This window comes from Abramis brama, assembly GCF_963993115.1.
Source record: "Abramis brama genome assembly, chromosome: 16".
NCBI classification, from domain to species: Eukaryota; Metazoa; Chordata; class Actinopteri; order Cypriniformes; family Leuciscidae; genus Abramis; species Abramis brama.
The window spans coordinates 22178125-22204998 of record NC_139978.1 but is presented as its reverse complement, the minus strand read 5'-3'; the positions used below and the strand labels follow the sequence as shown (position 1 = coordinate 22204998).

The 26874-nt window shown below is 38.1% G+C and overlaps 1 protein-coding gene across 1 annotated transcript in view; it reads right to left on the bottom strand.

Annotated features, from left to right (window-relative positions):
* Nucleotides 1–19605: 19605 nt before the first annotated feature.
* Nucleotides 19606–26874, bottom strand: part of tafa3b (TAFA chemokine like family member 3b) — a 101075-nt gene continuing 93806 nt past the window's right edge. The window contains exons 5-7 of the mRNA XM_084087323.1: nucleotides 25087–25236; nucleotides 23642–23766; nucleotides 19606–20316 (exon numbers count right to left, since the gene is read on the bottom strand). Coding sequence (XP_083943449.1) covers nucleotides 20305–20316; nucleotides 23642–23766; nucleotides 25087–25236 — 287 coding nt within the window. The 3' untranslated portion in view covers nucleotides 19606–20304. The remainder of the gene's footprint in view (nucleotides 20317–23641; nucleotides 23767–25086; nucleotides 25237–26874) is intronic.

Genomic DNA, 26874 nt, shown 5'->3' with positions numbered 1-26874 from the left:
AGCAGCAGCTCATTCTTTTTAGCTTATTGACTATTAAATACAGTTGTTTATAGACCGATCACAGATCATCAAGTGTGTTGATCAGTCACACACTCTAAGAAAAGAGGGCCCAAGGTACTGAGTTATTATGAAGGAATGTTCCGTATTGATTTTTCACAGGTGTTTTACCTGTATTTTGAATTATGCATTGCATTGCATTGTTTTTTTAAGATTAAAGGAACTGTCCATGAACACAGAGAACATATTTTTCTTACATTGCACTGGAGTTAGGTTTGACTACCAGAATTTATTAAAAACATTTACCTTTAGGAAAAAGACATTTTTAGTGAATGATGAAGTAACTTCACAAGGACAACTGAACTGACTACTGAACACTTAACAATTAAATTGGATGATTGTGAAATTTGATTGGCTTCTAAGCTCGATAAAATGGATAAAAACGGAAAGATTTGAAAGGACAGTATATGCTAAAAAAAATTTAAATTCTGTCCTTACATGCTTTGCAAAGAGCAAAAATGTAGATTTTTCCCTTGGAAATGTTGAATTAAGTATTCCGTTTCAATACTACTCAAATAAAGTAAAAATTTCTCAAACTGATACTAAACTATAATGAATAACTTAACACCCCTTTGCGCTGTGTGTGTGTATATATACACTCACCTAAAGGATTATTAGGAACACCTGTTCAATTTCTCATTAATGCAATTATCTAATCAACCAATCACATGGCAGTTGCTTCAATGCATTTAGGGGTGTGGTCCTGGTCAAGACAATCTCCTGAACTCCAAACTGAATGTCAGAATGGGAAAGAAAGGTGATTTAAGCAATTTTGAGCGTGGCATGGTTGTTGGTGCCAGACGGGCTGGTCTGAGTATTTCACAATCTGCTCAGTTACTGGGATTTTCACGCACAACCATTTCTAGGGTTTACAAAGAATGGTGTGAAAAGAGAAAAACATCCAGTATGCGGCAGTCCTGTGGGCGGAAATGCCTTGTTGATGCTAGAGGTCAGAGGAGAATGGGCCGACTGATTCAAGCTGATAGAAGAGCAACTTTGACTGAAATAACCACTCGTTACAACCGAGGTATGCAGCAAAGCATTTGTGAAGCCACAACACGCACAACCTTGAGGTGGATGGGCTACAACAGCAGAAGACCCCACCGGGTACCACTCATCTCCTCTACAAATAGGAAAAAGAGGCTACAATTTGCACAAGCTCACCAAAATTGGACAGTTGAAGTCAGAATTTGGTGTAAACAGAATGAGAACATGGATCCATCATGCCTTGTTACCACTGTGCAGGCTGGTGGTGGTGGTGTAATGGTGTGGGGGATGTTTTCTTGGCACACTTTAGGCCCCTTAGTGCCAATTGGGCATCGTTTAAATGCCACGGCCTACCTGAGCATTGTTTCTGACCATGTCCATCCCTTTATGACCACCATGTACCCATCCTCTGATGGCTACTTGCAGCAGGATAATGCACCATGTCACAAAGCTCGAATCATTTCAAATTGGTTTCTTGAACATGACAATGAGTTCACTGTACTAAAATGGCCCCCACAGTCACCAGATCTCAACCCAATAGAGCATCTTTGGGATGTGGTGGAACGGGAGCTTCGTGCCCTGGATGTGCATCCCACAAATCTCCATCAACTGCAAGATGCTATCCTATCAATATGGGCCAACATTTCTAAAGAATGCTTTCAGCACCTTGTTGAATCAATGCCACGTAGAATTAAGGCAGTTCTGAAGGCGAAAGGGGGTCAAACACAGTATTAATATGGTGTTCCTAATAATCCTTTAGGTGAGTGTATATATTGAATGAACCACCTGTCACAAAATATGGAGACACATTATGATTCATTTTAGTGGCTTAAAGTGAAGAATATTCCACATATGTATCGCCACATGGAGTTATAGAGGAAAACATCTGATTGCAGCTTTGTGCATCTTTGAATTGAAGCAATCGTTTCATTTACATCAGAAAAGGGTCTGACTAAAGTTCTTACAAGGTTTTTGATTAAGTAATGCCTAAAAAACAGCTAGCATTCTTGCCAAAGCAAATTTCTATGCACATTTGGCCCTTGCGGTATATAGAAATAAATTCATATCAATGTATCATAAAAGTTGTCCGGACTGTGCTATATTCCAAATCTTTTGATTTTTGATTTTGATCAACTTCAAATGACTTCAAAAGACTTGGAGTATTACACACAAGAGGTTTTGACTACATTTATACCTTTATGTCAGAAGAAAGAAAATCACATGTGTTTGAAACAACATGAAGGTGAGTAAATGACTACTGAATTTTAATTTTTGAGTGAAAAATCTCTTTACACGCACAGAAAAACTCACCACAAACATATTTTGTTAGGAAGGCTTTATGTGTGTGTGCATGTGTGAATGCAAACATACTACTTCTGTGTTAAAAAAATAAATAAAATCACCCAAGCATGTTTAATTGTAAGAGGCCTGTCTGAACACTTACACTGACAACAAAAACATGTTGGGTAAATTAGGCATAGATTGATATTCACGCACACACGCTTGCATCTGCTCAGGTAAGTAATACAGAGAAACATTGTTTCACACGGCTCTGCTAATTAATGATGAATGAACTGCTGCACCACGTACAAATGATGTCTGATCTCTGAGGAGAGAGAGCTCGTACTGACTAACAAACACTCCATTCATATTCCCTCACTCTCTCTCGCTCTCTGCCTAGGGCCTACATTTGACTCTGCAAAACACAATTTAAAAGACAAGGCAAAACATCATAAAATAAATCCTCCACGATACAAGCATCCCATGTTCATCTACATACAAAGAGACTTTCTCTCCTACTGTATATATAGCAGCAGTCTCTCTGGTGCAGTTTAAACATAATTCTTGGATGTTCATATCCACTTGTGCATCTATGTTTACAACAGTGTTACTGACAGAATGAGTGTGGCTGGATAGAGAACATAGTAAGACTCCATTAGTCAAAGATCAGTTACTCAGATTATCAGTAGATCGTGTGCTTAACAGGCATTCAGTACTCATCTCAATTTTGCTGTTTGTGAATGTCTGATGAACATCTGCCAACCCTGCCTGCCAAGAGCCATTACTGTAGTTGTAAGACTCGAATGTGTGCAGCTATACACCTCTAAGCTGAGCTGCGGTGGGTTTCCATGCACCCGCGGTCAACTAAGCAGGCAAGGCTTTGGATCTAGTGGATATATTTTGATATTGTTTTGAAAATGAACAATTCTGGGCTGATTTCATCTTTGCAGGTGTTTGATAGATGCTGCATCTAACTCAGGCTTTCTAGCTTGTACTCACATATTGAAAAAGCTAGATCTGGCTGGCACTGCTCTAACTGCTATTGATGTTTGGATCTCTCTTACAAAAATATGGAGAGAAATATCTGCTTGGGGAAATAGTTTCTTTGCCTCTGGGCACTTTTGGCATTAAACATTTAGAAAAATTTACTTAAAACACTCTAACTAGTTTAATTTGTTCACTAACAATGTCCGACAGTGAATATACATACAGTACATGATAGGAGAATTCAGTCATTTTTGACATTTCATTTTCTAAAAATCATGAACATTTGACATGACAAATGACATGAGTAATTTTCACATCTAAAATTATCAACTTTTATTTTATTTTGCTATTTTCTTTATACTATGTATATTTTATATTGTATTGTTTTACTATTATCCCTCTATGGTATGCATTATGTTTTAAATATATTTTTGTTGAATTTATTTTTATTTTTTGAAATTGATACATTTATATGGAACTCTATCATTTAATCCCTATCCTTCCCTATCATTTGGTTAACTCATCCTCACTCTCATCACATGGAAGAGCTAACTCTGCACTCTTCCTATTGCCCTTTCCATAAATATTGCTGTATTAATTTTCTACAATGAAGAAATCAATTTGTGAACTATACTACAATAAAAACTTCAAATAAATAAATAACTGCAATCATATTGTTGATGCTACTGTCTATAAAAAAAATCCCAATGGGAAAATACATTACTTCAATTCCACTGTGGTACAGCGTTGCCATATGGCAACATACCTATTTTTCCATAGTGGTACAGCATTGCCATATGGAAACATTGATTTTCTCAATTTACAGTAAAACTATGTTAGAAAAAGTTGATTTGTGAATAAAATTATCTAATTTACTTATCAAAGATGCTGAGAAAAATCCCCCTTGAGAAGAGATGTTTAGAAATGAGGTTAATAGAGCAATTTCTGGAGCACTTCAACAGGTGTCTTCCGTGTGAGGGTGACAGTAGGAAAGAGACATTCAAATGTCATTTGACTTAAAAACAGCACATCATTGGCTACCTTAAGGCCTGCCCTTTTAATTCCCATAGTGCAATATATTGTATTTTTTTCTTCTGAATAACAAGGAAATGAGTAGAAATTAATTGTTGCCATATGGCAAATCTGTACCATAAAGGGTTATGGCTGCTGTGTACTCTTGTCCAAGGCTATGTTCAGACTACCCGCAAAAACCCGCCTATCTTACACCCGGAGCAATGCAGCGACAGGCACAACGCAAGTTTCAGTCGGACGCAGTTATCCTTTTCATGTCCTGTGCCACGTTGTTTAAATAGCAAATGCATTTGCGCCCATTTGTGCGCCCATGGGCGTGCTGGTCTGAAAACGAGGTGTGTTCAGGTGTATTGTTGGCGTGTTGCTATTTTGAAGCAACATAAATAGACTGCACCATTGACCAACTGAAACCTGGTCTAAAGTCAATGGCGCAATATTTTATTTGTTATTTAATGAACGTGGATTCGGATACGCCCTAACTGAACTTGCGCCGTGCGCTTTAGACCATGCGCTTAGATCGTTAAAATAGGGCCCAAAAAGTGCTCAGAGTTGAGAAAACACCCGTTATGTTTAAACATATTAAATGTGTAAAATGCATTAATGTCATGTAAACACTGAGAAGTAATTTACTGTATGGACAATGACAGGAATACTGAGAATATGAGAATGATTGTATACTGTCTTAGGTAAAGATGGTAAAGCTATCAATAGAGCGCACAGAAACCCAAACAGTAGCGTAAACGAGCGAAAGTAAGAGAGTGATGTACATCCCCTATTGGCCAACAGCAATAAGCTGTCAGCCATGGCTTTTCAGCCTGATCGGACAGAATTATGCTTCCACTCGGTATATCAGCCAGCCAGACACAGCTGTAAATTATCAGACGCCGGGAAATCAGAGGTGCTCCAGTGTTGATGTGTTAACCCTCCAGTTACAGTCATCTCTTTTTCCATTTCCTTGGTGCTTTCTTCTTCATGCGCCAGCATTTGTGATTAGCCTGGCCTTTGCCTGTGATTCTCCACTGTGTCCACCCTTGCAGAGCGAGTGTGTCCGCCTGAGACTCCAGTGGTAAAACTCACATTACATATTACGGTTGTTTTGGCAACATGAACCTCAGCTTTCATGGCTCAACTTTGCTAGCACGCTAATTAGCAGTTACACTAACCTAGCTGTCTAAAATGCCAAAAGGCTAAGGGAACTTTTAAACGTGTTCCAGAAAATAAAGCGCCTAATGAAGTCAGGTGGCCAGAGCTGCCCCATTCATTCTCATCTCAGTGAAAACAGGTGTTTTAGCGTTCGCAAATGAACATGACTGCCTGGGTGGGGTACTTTCAAAATTTCTGTCCCTGCTTTTGTTTAAATTTAATTTTCTTAGATGAAGTGTGCGCATAATGAATGTTAACCTATTTTACAGTTCTGTAGTCATTGAATAATTGATGTTACACAGTCTTGCTGAGAAAGAAATAATATGTAGACATATTAAAATAACTTTCCCAAGATAAAATAAAATTGATTTAAAAAAAAGGGACGAGTGAAATTAAAGAGTGAGCGAGAGAGGGGCCCTTAGGGTTTAGCTTCGTATTTAAATGAGGAGATAAAGCAGAGAGAGTTCTGTGAAGTTAGTAGACCATTTATTTAATAAGGTCTACACTGCTTTTGTAGTATTTATGAAGGCTGTTAACCATTCAGCCACTTCTCCTTTATTTTATTAAAACCTGTGACACTCTGACCCTCCAGTTAAACAACCTTGAGATTAATACTCACTGATTTAACCATAATAGCTCTAATAAAATAATAGTTATTGCTCTTGCAGCAATCGTGGTTATGACCGATGAACAACAGAGAGGGTATAGACATAAATTACATGCTTCTCTGTCAAAGAGTTTAACTTCAGTTTTTTTCTTTTTCAGCCTGAAACTTATGACATCATCCACAGAGGTGATTTAAACATGACAAATGTAAAATGAACTTATCATTAAACAATGAAGGAGGTATTGGGGGTCAGTTTGACCTTATTCATTACTGTAAAAAAATTGTTTCGTGCTGCCTTTAAATGGTAAGTTTAGTCAACTCAAATATCCAAGTTGTCACTTAGTACAGCTTCACATTTCAAGTTGACTAAACTTAAAATTTTAAGGCAGCACGAACACTTACTTTTTTGTAAGTTGAAACATTTTTTTTTCCAGTAAGTCTCTAATGAGTAAACAGGCCAAAAGAATAGTTATTATTTTTATAGTTTCATATTTATAATTAAGATTTTTTTTTTTTTTTAAAAGGGAGCACATTCAATTGATCAAAAGTGACAGTAGAGACAATTATAACATTTTTTAAAAATTCCTGTTTCCAAAAAGTGGTGTACTTTTGAACTTTCTATTCAACTTTGCTACAAAAATATTTCTCAGCAAATCGTTTCGGGTTACTTGACTGTAACCCTGTTCCATGAAAAAGCGGGAACGAGATGCTGTGCTTGATTTAAGCGCTATGGGAGCGTTTTTGTGCGTGAACAGCTGTGAATATATGTGTGCAACACGTCAATAGAATTGACTTTGAGCTTTTATTGCCTCGGACAGTGACGTCATTGGAATGCACGCATGTCAGAGGCTATAATTAGATGTGCCACAGGTGCATTGGCAGGTATAATTTTGTCTGAAGAGCAGTCCTGGCACATCCATAGTGCGGCAATAAAGCGCAGCATCTCGTTCCTGCTTTTTCAGGGAACAGGGTTACAGTCAAGTAACCCGAGACATTCCCTTTCAAAAGCTACACTCAATGCTGTGCTTGATTTAAGCGCTATGGGAACGTGAATACCCATGCCGCTGCACTGTGGGTGTCTGGACCCCTTACGGTTGTGTAGTGTGTGCTCACAAGAATGCAAAGAAGGTCTCAGACATGAGCTTGTGATGTCGTCTCAAGGACGTGAGAGCCCAGAGTGGCATGAACATCCAAACTATAAATCTTATGAATGTGTGCGGAGAGGACCAGCCTGCCACATCACAAACATGCTACAGGGGGGCACAAGAAGTGACCCCCTAGTAGAATGAACCCTGATGCCTGCTGAAGAAGCTAGACCGCGCGCCTCATAGGCAAGGGCAATTGTCTGGGGCCAAGCATGAAGGTTCCACTACTCGGGCTGGGGATATTGTCCCCTGCGTTTGAGACTGATGGTCCCTGCTGTTCAGTATCACCCAGTGCGAGCCGTCAAGGAGAGATATTATTTCCGAGAACCAAACTCTGTTCAGCCAACAAGGCGCTATCAGTAAGAGGCAAGGACCCTTAATGACGAACCTTGGCCAGGACTCCTAAGGGTGTAAATCATCCTAAGGGACAGGAACTTGTCCTGACCCTAAAGCAGAGCCTGCTGCACTCGCCTGTTAGAAGGCGTGAACACAGTCCGCCTGATGATTTTTGAAGGCTACTACCATAGTATTGTCCACCTGCGCTAGGACATGATAGCCCCTTAACTGCTGGAGGAAGTATTTCAGGGCCAAAAATACAGCCATCCATTCGAGGCAATTGATGTGCCAATCAAGATGATGCCTCCCAGATCCCTTGGGCTGGACGACCACTTCAGACCGCTACCCAGCCCGACAGGGAGGCATCTTTCGTTAGCAAAAGGCCCAGAGGGATCACTGTGGACGCAGCTGCCATGAGACCTATGTAATGTCCTGACCTGGACCTGCGACTCTTGAATCGGGCCCTTTATAAGCTTCCGTTCAAGTGGCTAACGCAGAGACGCATTTTCGAATGCTCCATCCCAGAGACTGGTCTGCAGTGTTCGACCTGAAGGACACGTACTTCAGATCTCTATCCTTCCGCAATGCAGGCTATGCCTGTGTTTTTGCGTTCAAGGGTTTGAAGTCAGTGCAAAGTCCTACCCTTCAAGTGCTCCACAGCCAGTTGGGTCTTCGGGTCAACTGGGAAAAGAGTAAACTCGCCCAAGGGCTGAGGATCTCTTTTTCCGGTATGGAGATGGACTCGGTCCAACACGTCTCTCAAGAGGAACGTGTCCGGTCGGTGCTATACAGAAGTGAGAAAGGGTCCCACTGAAACTTTTCAGAGGCTCCTGGGGCATATGGCAGACGCAGCCACAATAGAATGGCTTCTTCCATATGAAGACCGCTTCAGCACTGGCTTCACGGCCGAGTCGCGGGGTGACCGTGGCAGAGCAACACGCTCCGTGAGACAATCACCATGGCCTGCTGCCAAACCCTCAGCCCGTGATCCGACCTTTCTCAGGGCCAGCTGCTCCTAGAACAAGTGTCCACCAACACCGGCAACGCAGCATTAAGTGTAGCTTTTGAAAGGGAACAGCATGTTAGAATGATTTCTGGATCATGTGACACTGAAGACTGGACTAATGATTGCTGAAAATTCAGCTTTGCCATCATAGGAATAAATTACATGTTAAAATATGTTAAAATACAAAACAGTTATTTTAAATCGTAATGATATTTCACAATATTACTGCTTTTACTGTATAAAAGAGCATAAGGGTTTTCATAAGAGAGTTATTATTAAATGTATATATACATACTTTAACTCCATTTAACACCTTAAAGGGGTGGTATAATGCCCTTTTCACAAAACGTAAAATAAGTCTTTGATGTCCCCAGAGTGTGTATGTGAATTTTTAGCTCAAAATACCCCACAGATAATTTTATATAACATGTTAAAGTTGCCACTTTTTGAGGGTGAGCAAAAATGCACCGTTTTTGTGTCTGTCCCTTTAAATGCAAATGAGCTGCTGCTGGCTGCACAGAGGGCGGAGTTTCAATAGCTTGTATCCTTTTACCTCACACAGACATGCACTGAAAATTTCAAAAACTTTTAGCCTTTTATGTTCAAACCGGAGTCAGGCAATGATGGAGAGACTCAAGAAGAAGTGACAACATGTAGAAGCAACAGGACATTTCTGAATGGTTAGTTGATGAATATATGTAGCTTATGTGTAGTTATCTTCAAGTCATTGATTAGCATATTCTGTCATGATAATCTATAAATCTATAATCTATCTTGTTTTTGAGATATGAGTTAAATGTCAAAGCTGATTCAGCGAGCAAAACTAGTCTACTAAGCTCCAGAGAGTTTGTCTTGCAAATAAATCTGTAGTTCTAGTTAATGCCATTATGATGCAGTTTGATGCTGATCGGCCTCAATTTGCAAGCAACTGTAAAATTACCTGAGCGCCTGATGCTCAAAGCATTCAGGCATGAGGGGGTGGCAGCATTAATTCAGAAAAGCTCTGAAATCAGCAGGGTTATGCTGGATGAATCTCTGCACAGTTCACCAACTCCGACCACAACCATCAGCAGAACCTGTGTGTGTGCGCACAATTGTGTGTGTTCGTGTGCGCGTGCTTAAGTGAGATGGATGGCTTCAACCCTGAAAGAGGACACCTGCCCTGCTCGCAAAACTCATGACAAGTTACAGCATCCCGAACAGGTTTTGTTGCCTTCAGGACACATAGAGGACAAACATTAGAAACTTGTGCCAACATGTCTGCCAGCTTCCCTGTGACACCTGACATGCATCCTCACAACCATTCCACTCACATCCCGAGAGAGAGAGAGAGATAATAAGTAGCTTTTATTCTGGTTTCACAGGGGTCAAACACCTGCACAACTATCCCCAGGGGAGCAGAGAGATGGACAATGAAGGGAAGGAGGGATGAAAAGGAAGAAAAAAACAAGGTTGAGGTGATGAATAGGCCCGACTGCAGCTGCTCGATCGAAGCGATTGATCGGCACGGACGCTGACTGATAGTTTCACCTTCCGTCAAACACACAAGGAGCACAAGGAGAGATAGAGTCTGATAGAAGTGTGGATTAATGCTGGGGGGAGGCACCTATAAATTAATCTAATCTTTCAAAACGTCAAGTGAAATTCAGCGCCTGAGTTATTTTCCACAGCTGTCACATCGAAGATTTAGGCCTTTTAATGAACTGGAGACCATCTGGAATATGTTTCTTTGCTGCATAGTAATCAAAATTAAGCACTAAAGCTTTAGATTTGCTTTTAAATTATTTGGCATGTTAAAATACTTTATTTTATTACAGCCTAATATACAGAGACAACTATAAGTAGCCTACTGTAGCAGTTTGTGGGCTGACTTCCCCTGAAAAGACTAACACTGAGGCCCAATGGCACTGTAAAAACATCACCATTTCTGACCAGCCCATAGCAACATTTGATCAACCAATGGGGTACCTGTTTGTCCGACCAATGGCATTCAGAGAGCAATGTTTTGGGAACCTGTTTGAAAACAATCATTCCTGTTACAATATGTTGGTGGCGCTTGTTCTGACAATGTAAATCAACCTAGCCTTCTAAAAACACAAAAGTAAGGATTCTAAGTACTTCTTGGGCACATTCATTTTTATTTTGTCTAAAAATTGCAAAAATGTTTGTTTGGTGATATTTCTATAGGTTAACTTGACTAGTCAAAAAGTGTTAATTTAATAAAAAAACAATTGTGGGTGTGGTTTTAAGGTGAAATTTATTTACAATCATTGGTGTTAGCTGAGGAGATTACAATAGATAGGTTACCTTCTTAACCTTAAAACAGATCAATTTGAAGCCCTATGCAAAAAAAAAAAAAAAAAAAGGGTGTTTCACCTGTTTCGGATGAAATTTTGCTCTTTTCAGTATGAGGTCACACAGACCTAAAGTCAGCATGAACTGAAAATGCATACATCTATTTTCTAAATGCATGTTATACGTGCTCAGCAAGCAATAGCCGAGATGTTTGATATTCTATCATGTAAGCAAAGTCAACAGTGATTACAAGGTGTTTGGTTAAACTTCTTTGACGTTCTATGTGTAGCCATGTGCGTCTATTCTTGCTATGGATAGACTAAAACTGACAGCCCAAATTTTGCCTTGTTTTAACCTAGATGTCAGGGCTGTGTTTGGACGGCTATTAGACGTATTTTAAATGCAAAATTGCTTGCTGTGTTATTGTGCACAATTCAATCATATGTCTTTTTTTATTTTTACCTAATTTTTTAAAACAACAGACTTCTCTCTCTGGTGATGTATGCAGGACTTCTCCAATCATTTAGTCTGCTCAAACCCCGCCCCTTTCTTACAATCTACTGCAAGCATGCATTTGGATCTGCCTCCATCCAATCAACAACTGATGGATAGAACCAAGTCCCTGCCCTACATTTTTTCTTTTTTCTCAGATGTACGTTAACAAATTTGAAAGAAAAGATGTGGCTGATTCCATTTTCGTATAAATTACCTTCAGAGACAAGATTAAATGGCCCTATTAAAGTTGTCCTTAAAAAAATGCAACATTGATATTATTATGCTTTTGCCAAAGTAAATTATTGTAGAACTAATTCTCTATGCCAGTTTCTATTCACTGAATCATGCTCAAATAGATGTTTAAAAAATGAGCAATTTTCGGTTTTATTAAGGAGAGTGAAGGGCAATGTTCACTCGTGGTACAATTACTGCAGCTGTTACTGTCAGTTTTAGCCCAAATCCTTCAGTGAATGCGGCTTTATGACAGACATTAATTTGATGGGCTATAAGCCATTAGAGGCTGCATCATTTTATACTGCCGATAAAAAAGAAATGAAATTACTGTGCTGCAGTATCTTCTTCTCACTGGAGTGTCTCTTGGTGCTTCGTGGGGTGTTTTGGTTGAGAGTGGAGGAAAGATTGGTCTTTTAAACCACGCTTGAACTGCTCTGCATAGTTTACCTCACAGTAGATGTCCTTAATAAAATAATCTTAATAAATTTATACTGTATACACACTTTATTCCCCTTTCACACTGAGCACAGTTTAATTGCTGTAGGTTGTCAGGTCCCTGTACTGTTTGTCACTAGTAGTTGCTTGAAGTGCTGGATTAGTGGGCTGCTTTACTGACAATAGCTTTTGAAAATATGATCTCAAAATGCTGGTAAAAATAAGATGCCATTCTATTTTGACAAGGAATCAGTTTTCGTGCTGCTACCGTAAAAATTGCCATTCTGCATGGGAAAGCGTTTGTTTATAAATTGCAGCAGTGCATAATGCGTCATATCATGAACAAGATGAATGATTATCAAAGTATTTCTGACATGGTTTTTAACACATCATTTTTTATTAAATCGCGGTCAGTAATATTTACAGTATACAAACACAGTGAAAAAAGTAATACTGTGAAATATGAATACAATTTAAAATAACTGTTTTGTATTATTAATATATTTTAAAATTTAATTTATTCCTGTGATGGCAAAGCTGAATTGTCAGCATCATTGCTGCTGATTTGCTGTTCAAGAAATATTTTTCATTATAAATAAATATATATATTTAGGTTAAAATATTTATTGATTAGATTAAAATATATGATGAACTGAAAACATACTGCATGACAGGAATCCCACTTCTCAAATTTGTTGAATACTGTAGCTGGACTTACCCACATCACATCTACAATGGTCTCAGTCTCTTGTGTCGCCGCAAATCGCCGATTCTCATTGAAAATGAATGAGTTCCAGTAAGTTTAGTCTTATCTCTCTCTCTCTCTGATGGCAGTCACTTGGTGTGCTGTTACTGTCACGGCCAGCTCTGAAATATTCCTTTTTTCTTGTGTTCTCAGTGTGCATTCTTTACAAAAATCCAGAAATGGAGTATACATGTGTTTTGAGGATCCATACAGCCAGTGAACTGATATAATTGCTGCCATTTTATCATTCTGTTCTCTAGCCATTTGTCTTGCTGTCTCCATCCTCTGTTCTCATGTTTTTCTTTTTTTCCCTCACTGTTCTGGCTTACTAATTAAGCACCGGCACCATGGGACTCATTTTTTCCCCTCTTCTCACTCAAATACAGGTCGCAAGCTCTCACAACAGGATTCATACTGGGCTGGAACACACAGGAAGAGGGAAGAGAGGACTGAAAATAATATTTTTGAAATTGAGGTTAATCCTGCTATGCATCTAAACTGAAGGTTTTTGTTGATGGACAATATTAAGTTGCGCATATGTCTAAACATAAGTTTGGTTTCTGTACTCTTCATCCAAGACAAACAAACAAATTATAATAATAGCAGCATAAAACCATAAATACAACAGAGTGTCTGCCTCCCCTCACATCATGATGGTCTCGGCAGATTCACAGGAGCAGGTGGCTAAGAGGGGGGCTGTTTCTGTGTACTTCTGCCCGTGTGTGATGAGGCGCACCTGAACTTAATTGTGCCTCATCACCAATGCCATAAAGGCTCCCGCACATCTCTCTAACAGGACACGTGTCTCCCACGTGCACAAACAAGGTGTCCTCAAGGTCCCGGGAGGGGAGTGACACACCCTGACCCCTGCAGAGACAATGACCGACTGGTCCCGTACCTCTGGACCTACCGGCCCCTGCACAGCATGACCTTTACGTCCAAGTGGACATTTTTGTTATTTCATTTCAAATAAAAACCTCCCCTTGGTTTCTCACCACAAATCCCACTGTGTTTGGATCGCCTTTGTCAGTGCAGTTCTAAATTTGAACCGAATGGCTGTGGTTTAAGCACTGCTTAATTCTGCACGACACACACACTTGTATACTCACATAAGCCATTTGTCAAAATCCTTCTGCCCAGAGTGACGTCTGTCAGGATGATCTGTATGGGGAATTATCATATACATTACATATTGTGTATACATGTATGAGAATGTACCGTTTATCCTTTAGTTTTTTGTTTAGTTAAGACCAGCCTTAATATGAATATGATGATTCCCTTTTGAGGGACCCCTTTCCTAAAATATAAATATCTATATTTTTCATGTATAAAAGCCTATTTATACTGTTTTTTTTTAAAATAAGATAAATATGCAATATTATAAAAATATTGTTTTATTTTATTATTTTATTCATACATACTGTAACACTGTCCCTCTGTTGTCAGCTACGTAACAAACACTTTGACGCTGAAAAAAATGTATAAAGAGATCGTAGAACTAATCCATATGAATTGAACGGTTTAGTCAAAATTTTCTGAAGAGACACGATTGCTTGAACAAATAAGATTTTAATCACATATAAACATTGATCAGCAAACTCGAATAGCTCAACTGTACCTGCTTGACGCGTGAGAACAAGCCTCACTGGTTCTTGCAGAAGCTCAAATGTGCTGCGTAACACACGAGAATGAACCTCATTGGTTCTCGCACGTCAAACAAGCATGCCTGAGTTTAGATTTACCACAACTGATGTGTGCATTGTTGAATGTTCATGTAAATAAAAGCCTAAATTAAATCTATTCAGCATATAAAGCAATCGTGTCTCTTCAGAATATTTCAACTAAACCTCTCAATTCATCTGGATTAGTTTTACGATCTCTTTATGAACTTTTCAAAGTGTCAGACAGAAATCTCTCAGATTTCATTAAAAAGATCTTCATTTGTGTTGCAAAGATGAAATTCTTACAGGATTGGAATGACATGAGAGTGAGTAAATAATGACAGAATTTTCCTTTTTGGTCAAACTAACCGTTTAATTATTAAATTAAAAAATATTCTCTGAAATTTTCCACAGATACCCTTGGGGGTCCGCAGACGCCGGTTGCCATAAACCACAATGAGCTTTTTGGATATGTAAAAAGATGAATGCAGAAAACTTTGGCAACACACTAAGGTCTATATACTCTGGACCAAATTTAGAGTTGCAAAGTTAAATCTTTGTATCACACTCATCTTCTCATTGTTTTTCCCCCTTTTCTCTCTCTTTCAGTCATTCTGTTCATCTGTTGTTGCTCTGTACTTATCCTCTTCAGTGCTAATGGCTCTGTGACGGGGCCATCTGTTCACACACACACACACTGGACTGTGTGATGCTAAATGGCACTAGTGTCCTGGTATATGATAATCACAACAAATTTAAATAGGGTGTGTAAATGTGTTAGCACTGGGCAAATGAGATTATTCTATAACATTACACTGCATGGTTAGACTGGAGCAATGGACTGCATGAATAAACTAGAGCACAAGACAGCACTAAACTACATCAACTGCAGACCAAGATGCACCACTGAACTCCATTTAATGCATCATAAAACTTAAAAGTGCAACATAATACCATAGCATAAAGTCTAGCGTAAACCACAGTATTAATTAGGCGATTAGACCACAGGATTAAACTCCAGCTCTGGATCACAGCAGAGGAGATTGTTGGCAGCATCTGAAGGAATGTGACCACTGGAGTCATATTAGCTTAGCGAGTCCTACAGGACCAGATTAGAACATCAGAAACTACAAACCCTCACATACTGAACTATTTTCTGCATGCCATGTGGCACATATTCGGCAAACGTCAAGGAATCTGAGTACAGACTCAGGTACTTAAAGATGAGTGAAGGGAAGCTTCATGTGTGCCAGCAGCAGTCTGGCCTATAAACCCGTAGATGTGACTCAGATAGAGGCTGTTTATTTTAGACTTGCCATTTTAAGCCTCTTGTGCAGTTAATATTTTATGTCTGTCACTGAATCAACAACATTCTCAGCATGGATTTCCCTCACAATATATATATATATATATATATATATATATATATAGTTCATGTAATTTAATTGAGCACATGACCAAATTTAGACAAAATGTGACTTTATAAGAGTCTAAGCTTCTTTTCATTGACTTTTTCACCCTTAAGTTTATAATATTTATTTTCATCTGGCATTGCTGAAAATTGTATTGCCAGTCATGATTAAATGAAAAATGTTAAATAATAATGTGAGCAGAAAAATAAGAGGAAATATCATGTATTATGAATAACAAAATATAATCAAAAATGAGAGGAAACACGATATATTTTATGTAACTTCAATATGTTGTAGTAATTTAATTTTAAAGTATTTTTTTCTTATATTATATTTTTAACCAAAATGTTTATTAACAAAACACACGTTTTGCATTTACCCAAAATGTATTTTAAGATTGGAAATGGTAGTGTCTTTAGGTTTAATATGTTCAATTTGAAGTAAAAAAAAAAAAAAAATTCTGTGCCATGCTGTTTACAACATATATAGCAAATATTTCAAAGATATTTTGGCCAAGGGCCATAACAGTCCTGCAGTGCAGCAGAAATGTAAGTAAAAAATGGTCTCACTACTTATTCAAATGTACTATTTATATGTGCAACATATACTAATACATTTGAACATCAAACTATATAAATTAACATGAGTTATTATGTATTATAAACAAACATGAATTAAACATTATTAACACTGTAAATTAACATAAAAGATGCTGTTGCTCATTGTTAGTTCACGATTAACAAATGTTAACAAATGTTTTTTTTCTATAGTGCGACTTTCCATTGATTTCTAATGCTGAGCTAATGATATTTTATATCCCCTCACCTTAAATTTAAACCTCAAATAACCTTTCTGCATTAGGACATTATTTAATATGTTTGTTACAACAATTTCCTTGTGAGGATTGTTGTTTGGCCCTCATAATGTAGGTTATTTCAGGTTTTACTATCCTTGTGGAGCCATTCAGTCCCCACAATGTAGGCAAAACCTGAACCAAGGTACATTATTGTTTTCACCAACAACGAACAACATTCTTTCAGACCACCATAGCACCAGATTTATTACTACTATTAATGAATAATTAATGTTCACAAACATGTTAGTTTGTGTCTAGTGGAATATGGAACCGTAGAATGACAGAGGGGTCAGATAAATGTTACCATGATGCCAACTGAATTATTAAGATCTGCTATTTAGCTTTGCAGCGTTTCCCTCCTCAAAAAGATCTTGTTGTCCTCTCACATTATTATGCTACAGGGGCTTGTACCCACGAGCAGACAGAAGGATTTCTCCTCAGTATTACTTGATGTTTCTTTTATCCTTGTTGTCAGTGGCATACACCCAATTCACCTATTGGCTTGTCTCTGTTGTTCTGAACACCACAACCCTCTCGGGTCTCTGGAGGGAAGGACTCTTCTGTGAGCATGTTAAGAGCCAACTGCAGGTCACAAACATTTATCATCACTTTGCGATTTTGGGCTGAAACCTTCCATTTCTGCTTCACTTGAAAAATGAACGTCCTTTCAGACTTCAGGATACTGTATGTGACAAACTCTCTCTCTCTCCCTCCCTCACACACATACATATAATTTGGTGTGTGTGTATGTGCTTGTGTGCTGGGAAATTGCTATTACTGCATCAAAATTTAGCCGAACTGCATTAAAGCCCCAACCAGTGTTTTGGTGCAAAAGACAACATTTTCAATCTCTATCTAATCTTTCCTCCATTATTGTTCATCTGCCTGGCTGATATGAAAATAATGAGGAATTATGTGTTTTTTAACAGCAAACAGTTATGTAGGGCATCGATGTTAAACTGGGCAAATAGAATAGTGGGAGACACACTTACATGATACAGCCAGATAAAGCATGATTAGTATGCATTCATCTGCCTCTTTTTGTAGCTATGTGTGTGTGATGATGATAATGCTAATTTATAATCTACAAATGGTTTTGATTATCTACCGACTTGTAATTATATGCTGATTTATTCAATAATATTTGCATTTTAAAAGTAAAGCATAATATAAAAAGCAAATTAATTTAGCTATATCTCAAAAAGCAAGAATGCAGTTCTGAACATCACCATGGATGTGATTCGGCTTTAGATAATCAAAGCCCTGCTGAATTCAGAATACAGTCCAATAAACAATAGGTTAATATTACACAACGTTTGAGACACAGTATTTCAAGTTCCATGAAAATTGTTCCAAACGAAGTCAAAACTGAATTATCTAGCAACACACAATGTTTAGTTCTGACCCAGTGTTTTTGAATGAATCAGTTTAGTGAATGATACAAAGACTCAATGATAATGACTGATAATGATGTTTTGTCCGAGAACAAATCGGTTGACTGAATGACTCAATGACTTGTTCTTAAAGGCGGCAGCTTGTCTCCAGCTACTGGCATAACCTGCAGAGTCAGTAAAAATCGGGTACTCTTGGAATGCCTCTATACTATTATTGTATACTATTTTGCAAATGGCTGCAGGTAAACATATACTTCACCTACAGCATTAGCCTACATCATTTTTTTGCACACCCATCATACAGTGGTCACATCTCAGCACATTTATACATGCGACATGCGCACTTTCATACATGAATGCAATGTGCTTCATTCACATAGTCAAGCAACTGTACGACGATTCTCCCCCCTTTCTCTCTTGTCTTCTTCCTTTCTTATTTATTCATATAGCTCATATTTTATTTTCGTCAGTGCTGTCAGAGTGTGTATGGTATCTCTCCTGGCCTTTTCCCTCTGCCGTCAGACTTCATTAAATCTGCAAGTTGTATTTGCATAAGCGACACCAAGTCTCAACACCTACATCCCAGGGTGACGTGTAATTTCCTGGTGTGTGCGAGTGAGAGATAGACAGTACAGTGGCAGCGTCTGACAATATATGCGTGCAGCTTTGTTCACCTGTTTGTATTTTGCCAGATTCCTACTGATTCAAGGTAGCCCAACCATCCCATATGCTTTAGAAGTGAGCTGCGCCTATTATTATTCCACAGTGTTCCTGTTGGAATTTTTCAACTCACAGTCTCGCTGTTGTGCGGGGGGATTTCTGCTGCGGTGAGCTTCAGTGTACGTGCGCCTGTGGGTGTGTGTTTCATGATATCATGTATTATGATATCAGCATGCATCTCCATACACGGCCTATGCATCATTTCACTTTCAAATATCTATCTTCATGCCTCTCTCTATGCTGCCATTGTGGTTGGTATTTCTGAATTTTTATTTTGGGCTAATTTCTCTAATCTCTTGATGACATGCGCAAAAACGTTCTCAGGATTTCCTCGAAGCTAAATTGCATGTGCATTGAACAGATTCAAGCACTGGATTAGACAAATACAAAATGCAATTTGTTGTCAGAAAGGCAAAGACAGAGAGAGCATAATGTTTACACTGCAAATAATTATTTTAGTTCCTTTTGAAACATGAGGGTGTGCATTTGGAGTGACTGCGGTTTTGTCTTCAGACGTAAAGGTCAGAAAACAAAAAATCATATATATAATGCTGATTATGTTATTTTCCTGTGTATCAGTACCAGTGGAGGAGAAGTGAATAAATAAATCATGTTATTTGTGGCACAATAAACCATTAGGTTTCACTAGCTTGCAGCCTCTGAAATCAGAGTATGGAGAACAAATATTTTCGACATTTTTAATTATTGAATATAATACTGACACATGTACTCAATAGCAGTTACCAGGCTGGATAAAAACATTGATAATAAAAATGATAACCTTAATAAACTTTATTCTGCTTGTTTTGAGAATAACACTTTGATCTTTTACACTTTTACATGTTCTAGAATATACTGGTACATCTATTCTGTTATTTCAGACTGTGGGGCTGAAAAGCTTTAATTTAGAAACAAACAATATACAGAAGTCCGTTAGAGGTCCAGATCGATTTTACATGTTTAAATGCTGTTTCAAAGATTCCGCAAGGAATGATTGGACCTTCTGATTAGGTAGCGCAGGAATGATCATGGAACTTTGGGAAGAATTGAAGGGCAAGGAAGGAGAGCATGTTGCTGAAGAGCTTAAACTCCATTGGGTTGCACTGGTGTAGATGATCCAAACATCTTTTGTATAAAACAAAAACAAACAAAAAAAAACAACTGCATACGTACATCGAGACCCCCCAGCCAATACATTCCAGCAGCTATAGATCCACACCCAGAAGATCAAGCGTCCGGAAGGCCAGGGGGTCCATTGAGGAGGACACATTAACTTTTTAGGATGGTCCTAATGTTTATGGTGGATATATTTCTGGAGATCAGTCTGTTCCTCAGACGTTTTGATTTCAAATAATCTTCGTATGACTAATACTGATCGATCCTGTTAGCTGAAGCTCAATGGTGTCTATAGTTAGTCTTCACTTTCAGCACTTTTGTCCCAGTAAGTTGGGTCCGATGGTTCCATGGCGCGTAGAACTATCGGGTCACCTGAAATAGAGAACGAGCAAGAATTTAGGTTTGACCCTTTGGTGTTTTCCCATTAGACACACCTGCACCTTTGTTTACCAGCACATCTGACTCCAATAACCCTAAAATATGAATCATTATGAACTATACTGCCCTATTTTGTACAGAGGAAGAAGTCGTCTGATTCTCCGTCTCTGTTAGTACAGATTTAATTAATGCTTGACATTTATCTGCGCTGACTTGTTGTCCTGGCTGCTGATGGGCATGGTCCGCTGGAGCAGTGGGTGAAACAGTTGGCGCCCAAGCAAACTCATTCATTTAGAGCCTGGCACCTTGCCTTCCAAGTTGGCACAGAGGGACGACTGAAGAGAGTGCCATGGCACAATGCCCGATACTTGATCCACCCTCTCACTCTTCCTCTTTCTGTCCTGGTGTCTCTTTCAGATTTGGCAAGTTTTATGTTGCGAGAGGTGTGCTGGCATAGAACGAGCAGTTACCATGCTGATCAATCATTTTAAACATCCATAATTGATCAAAGCAACTCTTCTTTTCTCCTCTCTTATATTTTCACAGACCTATACAATTATTTATAAAGTAAATAAAGAAGACAATATAAGAATATAAAAAAGACAATATACGTGCTGTAATATAAATTGAATTTGGTGGTTTTTGGCGTGTTGCTATGCAGTTCTGGATGTTTGTCAGAACATACTGTAGGTGCTTGCTTGCGCACCTAAGCCAAAAGTCTTTATGATTTTTTTTGTTTGTTTTTTTGCACAGATTATTGTAAGCAGGAACTACTAAAAATAAGCTTTGATACAGATTTTGTCTACATTGTGGGACCAAAATCTACCCAAAGAGAAAGAGACAGAATGTGTGTGTGTGTGTGTGTGTGTGTGAGAGAGAGAGAGAGAGAGAGAGAGAGAGAGAGAGAGAGAGAGAGAGAGAGAGAGAGAGAGAGAGAGAGAGAGGGCTATGTGTGTGGATGGTCCAAATTCACATGAATTCACTGCGATGAAATATGGATCAGTCTTATGTGTATGTGTTTTATAAGAGGTATGGTGGCACACAATAGCTTATCAGTCTTTGATCAAACCAGACCCTCTCCTTCACTTCTGTACTCCTCCCCTGTTTTATTTTTTGCCATGAAAAAAAAAAAAAATCACCATGACCCTCTTTTTTGAGGCAATGTATGAAAATGTCTCCATGTGTTGTTTACAACGTTGAAAAAAAAATCAAGAGACTAAGGAAGTCTAGAGAATTTATTTCTGTTGAAACTTTTAATTGGAGAAGTTTTCAGTATTTCTAACTGCAGAGTATGAAAAAACATAGGCCTCTTCTATCATTTAATATAATAATTCTAATAATAATTGTAGTTGTGTGTGCATAATTTGATTGCCAGTCCCAGATACTTCCTCTCCAGCAGAGTCCAAAATAACTTTCTGTCACACCAATTTCAGGTGAAGTGACAAAATCTACCATAAATAAATGTAATGACTACCATAATTTCTGGCCCTAATATATATATATATATATATATATATATATATATATATATATATATATATATATATATATTGGTATTCCTAAGGTTTTCACATTTTCCGCTTGGAAAGAGTTCGTTTTACCCTGATCTTCAGTGACTATAAAGATCACAATAAATCTTGAAATCATGTCTTCTGGTCACTTCATTTTATTTACTGCTTTGTACTGCCTTTGACTTTTTCTGTTGAGAAGAGTCTGAGTCAGTCACTTCACATCTGTCACTCATAACATAAGTGCTTGTGTGTTTGTTGCTTAGCTTGTCTCTCTCTTTCTTTGTCTCTGTCTCTCTTTGTCAAGATTCAAGAAGTTTTATTGGCAGGATAAAAAAGGGGTTGTCTCTCTTTCTCTGTTTTGTTCTTCTTTTTTTTCCTAAATCAGGCTCTACTGTGTTTGATGTCAGTTCCAACAAACTTCAGGCTCTCTCCACATGAAGTCCTAAGGTATGGTACAGAGCGTGTTCACAACAAGAAGAATTAGGTCACTGAGAGAAAGAAAGACAGAGGCTTTGTTCCAATATCTAGTGAGTTGCCTACCTAGACAATATTTTAAATACTGACAAACACCTTCTTTTAGCCACATTATAAGGCATCATTGCTTGAATTTTTCACAGAAAGGGCAATCAATGCAAAAACACTGTAACAAGCCAAGTGGGGGAAAAAAAAGATGATGAACAAAGTGAGATAATGTCAATTATCAGTTCTAATCAGGGTTGTCATGCACTTAGTATTTTTAAAGAGGGCACCACTTGGAGGGAGGGGCATACATTATTAACGCATTTACTGGTGCTATTCCAAATTATTAGGAATATTAGGACACAGCAGGGCAAACTGCACCTTATCTCGGCATTGTACAGAGCTTTTTGTGAACCAGAGGCCAAAATTTTGCACGAATTCCCCCAACTACCTGTATGCGAAAAATCAATGGTTCTGCACGAATCGCCTAGTGCCAGGCTGTGGCTTCAAAACTAAGAAATTAGTCGGAGCACTGTTCATTTTCTACCTACAATATTCTAAGATTAAAGTAACCTTTATAGTTACCTATGCAATGTGTAGAATATGATATCAATTAAACACGTTGTCAAATTAGGCTATTTAAAAGGATTATTGCCGCATCCATAGACATCAGTGTATACTTTACAAACTATGAATGTTTTTTGCAAGTAGGCTACTTCTGTGTATTTAAATGTCAGACAGAAACATAAAATACACATTATATGGTTGAAAACACTGAACAGTTGTGATATATGATGAGCTCTATCTCTGGCTCAGCGCCAGCCAAAGCGCAAACGCAATTTGAATTTAGCAGTTGATGACGTGACGCACTGAACATTCTAATCACACCGGTGTGAACGTATGTTTCAAAGTCTTTATTATCAAATGTAAAAATATAAATTTTTTGTCTTCTGGAAGCTGCATTCAAATCCATTTGGTTCAAAAACCTGAGGGGGCACATGATTCTGATTCGAATCTAATATTTGTGTGTGATATGTATTTTATGCTGGAGTGTTGCAGTATTAGCTTAGTAATATGCTAATGGCAAAATTTTAATCTAATAAAATCAATCTCTTGATAAACAGCGTTTTCTGTTTATTCATTCAGAAATGGGAGTTTAAATGACCCTGACAGCTTTCAAAGTCACGGCATCCTCAGGCCAAAAGGACAGACCTCATGTTTTGAAGAGTGTGTGTGTGTGTGTGTGTGTGTGTGTGTGTGTGTGTGTGTGTGTGTGTGTGTGTGTGTGTGTGTGTGTGTGTGTGTGTGTGTGTGGGTGGGTGGGTGGGTGGGTGGGTGTGTATACTAACCTTGGTGGTCTTCACCTTGTTGCCTGTGCTGCAGCTCCAGCCTGTGAGGTCGGGCAGGACTTTACACTCCTCACCATCCACACACGGCTGCATCTGACACCACCACTTCTGAGCTACTATAGATGCTACACACACACACATCACAGGGGACATGGACAAGACCATTTAGGTTAGTACATACAGTACAAACACAGTCACTTCCAGTGAGTATAGGGGTCATATCATGGAATGGGGGGAAAACAAATCAGGCAAAATGTTGTGCTGTTCCTGGCTGGGTGTAGCACCTACAACTCTGCATCATTTTGAAGAAACACATTACAAATATATAGGTCCCAAACCAACTCAGTGTGGATTGTTTTGTGAATTTGTCACAATGTAGTGCAGGCTTTGCAAAGTAACTGCCTTATTTCATATGCACAAAGGTTAGCCAATCATAAAAGAGGGCATTAGAGGTCATAGCAAAAGCAGCCTGTTAATTTCGTAGGGTTGGAGAAAGGGTGGAAAATTGACCTGAAAAACTAAATTACTAGTGCTGTCGATTTAACATGTTAATTTAGAACACTTAATTAAAAAACAGTAATGAATTTAATCACGCTCCCTGACACGTATACTGTACACTACTACAAAAGTCACACTTACAGAGAGCAGGCAGTACAGAATGAGTACTCAGGGGTCCTGAGATGCATTTTTGAAAGTTGAACTGTTTGGCACATCATCTTAAAAAACGTGCCAATTATAATGCAAGATGTGACACAACAACCATCTAGTAATTAATTATAATTAATTCCATTAAAATTCAAGCCCCATAAATTAAGACTGTTTTTGTACCTTGACTTAAGCTAAGTGGACTCCAGGGAAAGACATAAAATGAAAAAAGAAAAAGGAAACACAGTGGCTCATGGATCAGCTCAGGAGCAAGAAAATGGCAAACAGATGAGGAGTTATTTGAGATGATTCAGAGAGAAAGAATGAAGTATGAGATGGGGTGAAACTTGGCTTATTTGACATTTCCTCTCACGCAGAGCGCTGTGTGTAGAGACACTTGAGCTATTTTTTCCTGAGCTTACAGTCAGGCAAAATAAGATAACGATCGATTTCTCTGTCAAGTGGACAGTGTTGACACAATATTAAATGAAACAGCCAGACAGCTGAGGGAGACAAAGAGACTGAAAGACAGAGAATGAGGGGAAAAGAGACGGGGGAGAAAGAGTGAAAGATGCAGGGCGCAATTGCATCTTTATCATCATACATATAGGGGCGAATTTGCTAGTTGCACCAACATTCCAGTTCATCCAGACACTGAATGCACTGAAGCTCTGTCAATGAGTATTTCAATTTAGTCGTTATTCATTTTAAGCACAAACACTATTTGTGAATTAGGCTATTATTAAAACCCAGTGCCATTTGCCTGAATAGAATTGAAATGATCTGAAGATCTGTTTTACCATCCACACAGGAGGGTGCAGCCCTTGTCGTTCCAGCGACTTGTCCCGGGAAGCAGGAACACTTAACCGTCTGTGATCGCTCCTCAATCTTATTTCTGTTACAGCAGCGGTGGGCTGCAATCACCTCACATGTGCCAGCCTTCACGTGCACTGCAACAAAGAACACACACGCACATTTCAGAAGAATATTTGTCTCTGAATGACACTGCAGTCAGCATCTCATTTAAACAGGCACACCTGCAGTCAGTCATTTCACCACAGTCTGTTACCATGCTATAGGTACAGCTATGTTTTATGCAATATTTATAGCTGAGCCGTCAATCAATTAATTGTATGCATAAATAATTTAAATATATTTTAATTTGTCATGTAATTAATTTGACATTTTACTTTTAAATCTAATTAATTACGTGAAACACATTTTGTTTTAATTATATTTACATTAATAACATTAAAAAATAATTTCATGCATGGATTTTGAAATGTTTAACATATTTTTTGAATGACATATTTGGCTGTATCATCTTTTCTCAATGTTTTTTAGTATCTCAGCGCCATGTTTTTTTATTTTATTTTTATCTCAGTAACACTTTGTTATCATTAGTTAATGTATTAACTAACATGAACTAACAATGAGCAATAAATTTTTTTTTACAGTATTTATTAATCTTTGTTAATGTTAATGTTGAAATCCAGATGTTAGTTCACAGTTCACTAAATAATGTTAACAAACACAACATTTGATTTTAATGATGTATTAGTAAATGTTGAAATTAACATTAAATAAGATTAATAAATTAAAGTTCATTCTTAGTTCATGTTAATATAGAAGTTTACTAATGTTAACTAATGAAACCTTATTGTAAAGTGCTACCAAAACACTCCCTTGTGAGTTAAAAAGTTTAACTTAAATGGTTGTTGTAAGAACATTTTTATTATGGAATTTACATACAGGTCAGGGGGCATGATTAATTGCACACATTATGTGTTCTGTTATTTTTCATATATATTTAATTGTACTAAATTGAAAAGTTAAAATGATAGCAATAATTTCTAGCTATTTTTTTATAGCAATACTTTAACCTACTCAAATAATCTAGGTCTGTTTTTCTTATGCAGGAAACATACACAAGCTTCCCGGTATTTTTGCGAACTTTAATTAAAGCTCTAAGGGGCATAGAGATGAAAAGAAGACATAACCAAAAAATTTATAACAGAACTGCTCTGGGTGCCCAACGGCTACTTGCTAGGCCATCAAAATGATTGAAATTCTAACAGAGATCTTCACCATCTCACTATCTCAATATCACATCAATGAAAAGTGTTTTTCTCTTTCCGAGTGTTTGAAATTTGTAGACATGCCTTTGAAACGTTAAAGCTGAAATTGCAAAGCAGAAAAACACAGAGTTCTATTAGAGAAAGGCGAAAAATGGTGATAATGAGTAAAAAACAAATGTCTGAATTCATTTTTTTCAAAGATCTCTCCTGATCTTTCTCAATCCACCCACCTTGTCTGGAGCATTCAAAACAGTTTATTGTGGATCAGTACAGCTTAGTGGGTTTCACCCTAGAAAAACACCAAAGGCTTCAGATGAAATTTAGCCTGAGCTATTGAACATGCCCCTTAATGTTTGGAGTGGGTCTTAGCATTAGCCATCATGTTTACAGGGGGATACTCTTCTAACTGTCAGGTAGTATAAAGCTTCTGATCCCTGTTTGTGGTGGGAGTTTTAGTACAGGGACAGTTATGCGGACTTGCACACCGATCGATACTGCAGCTTTGGGGTG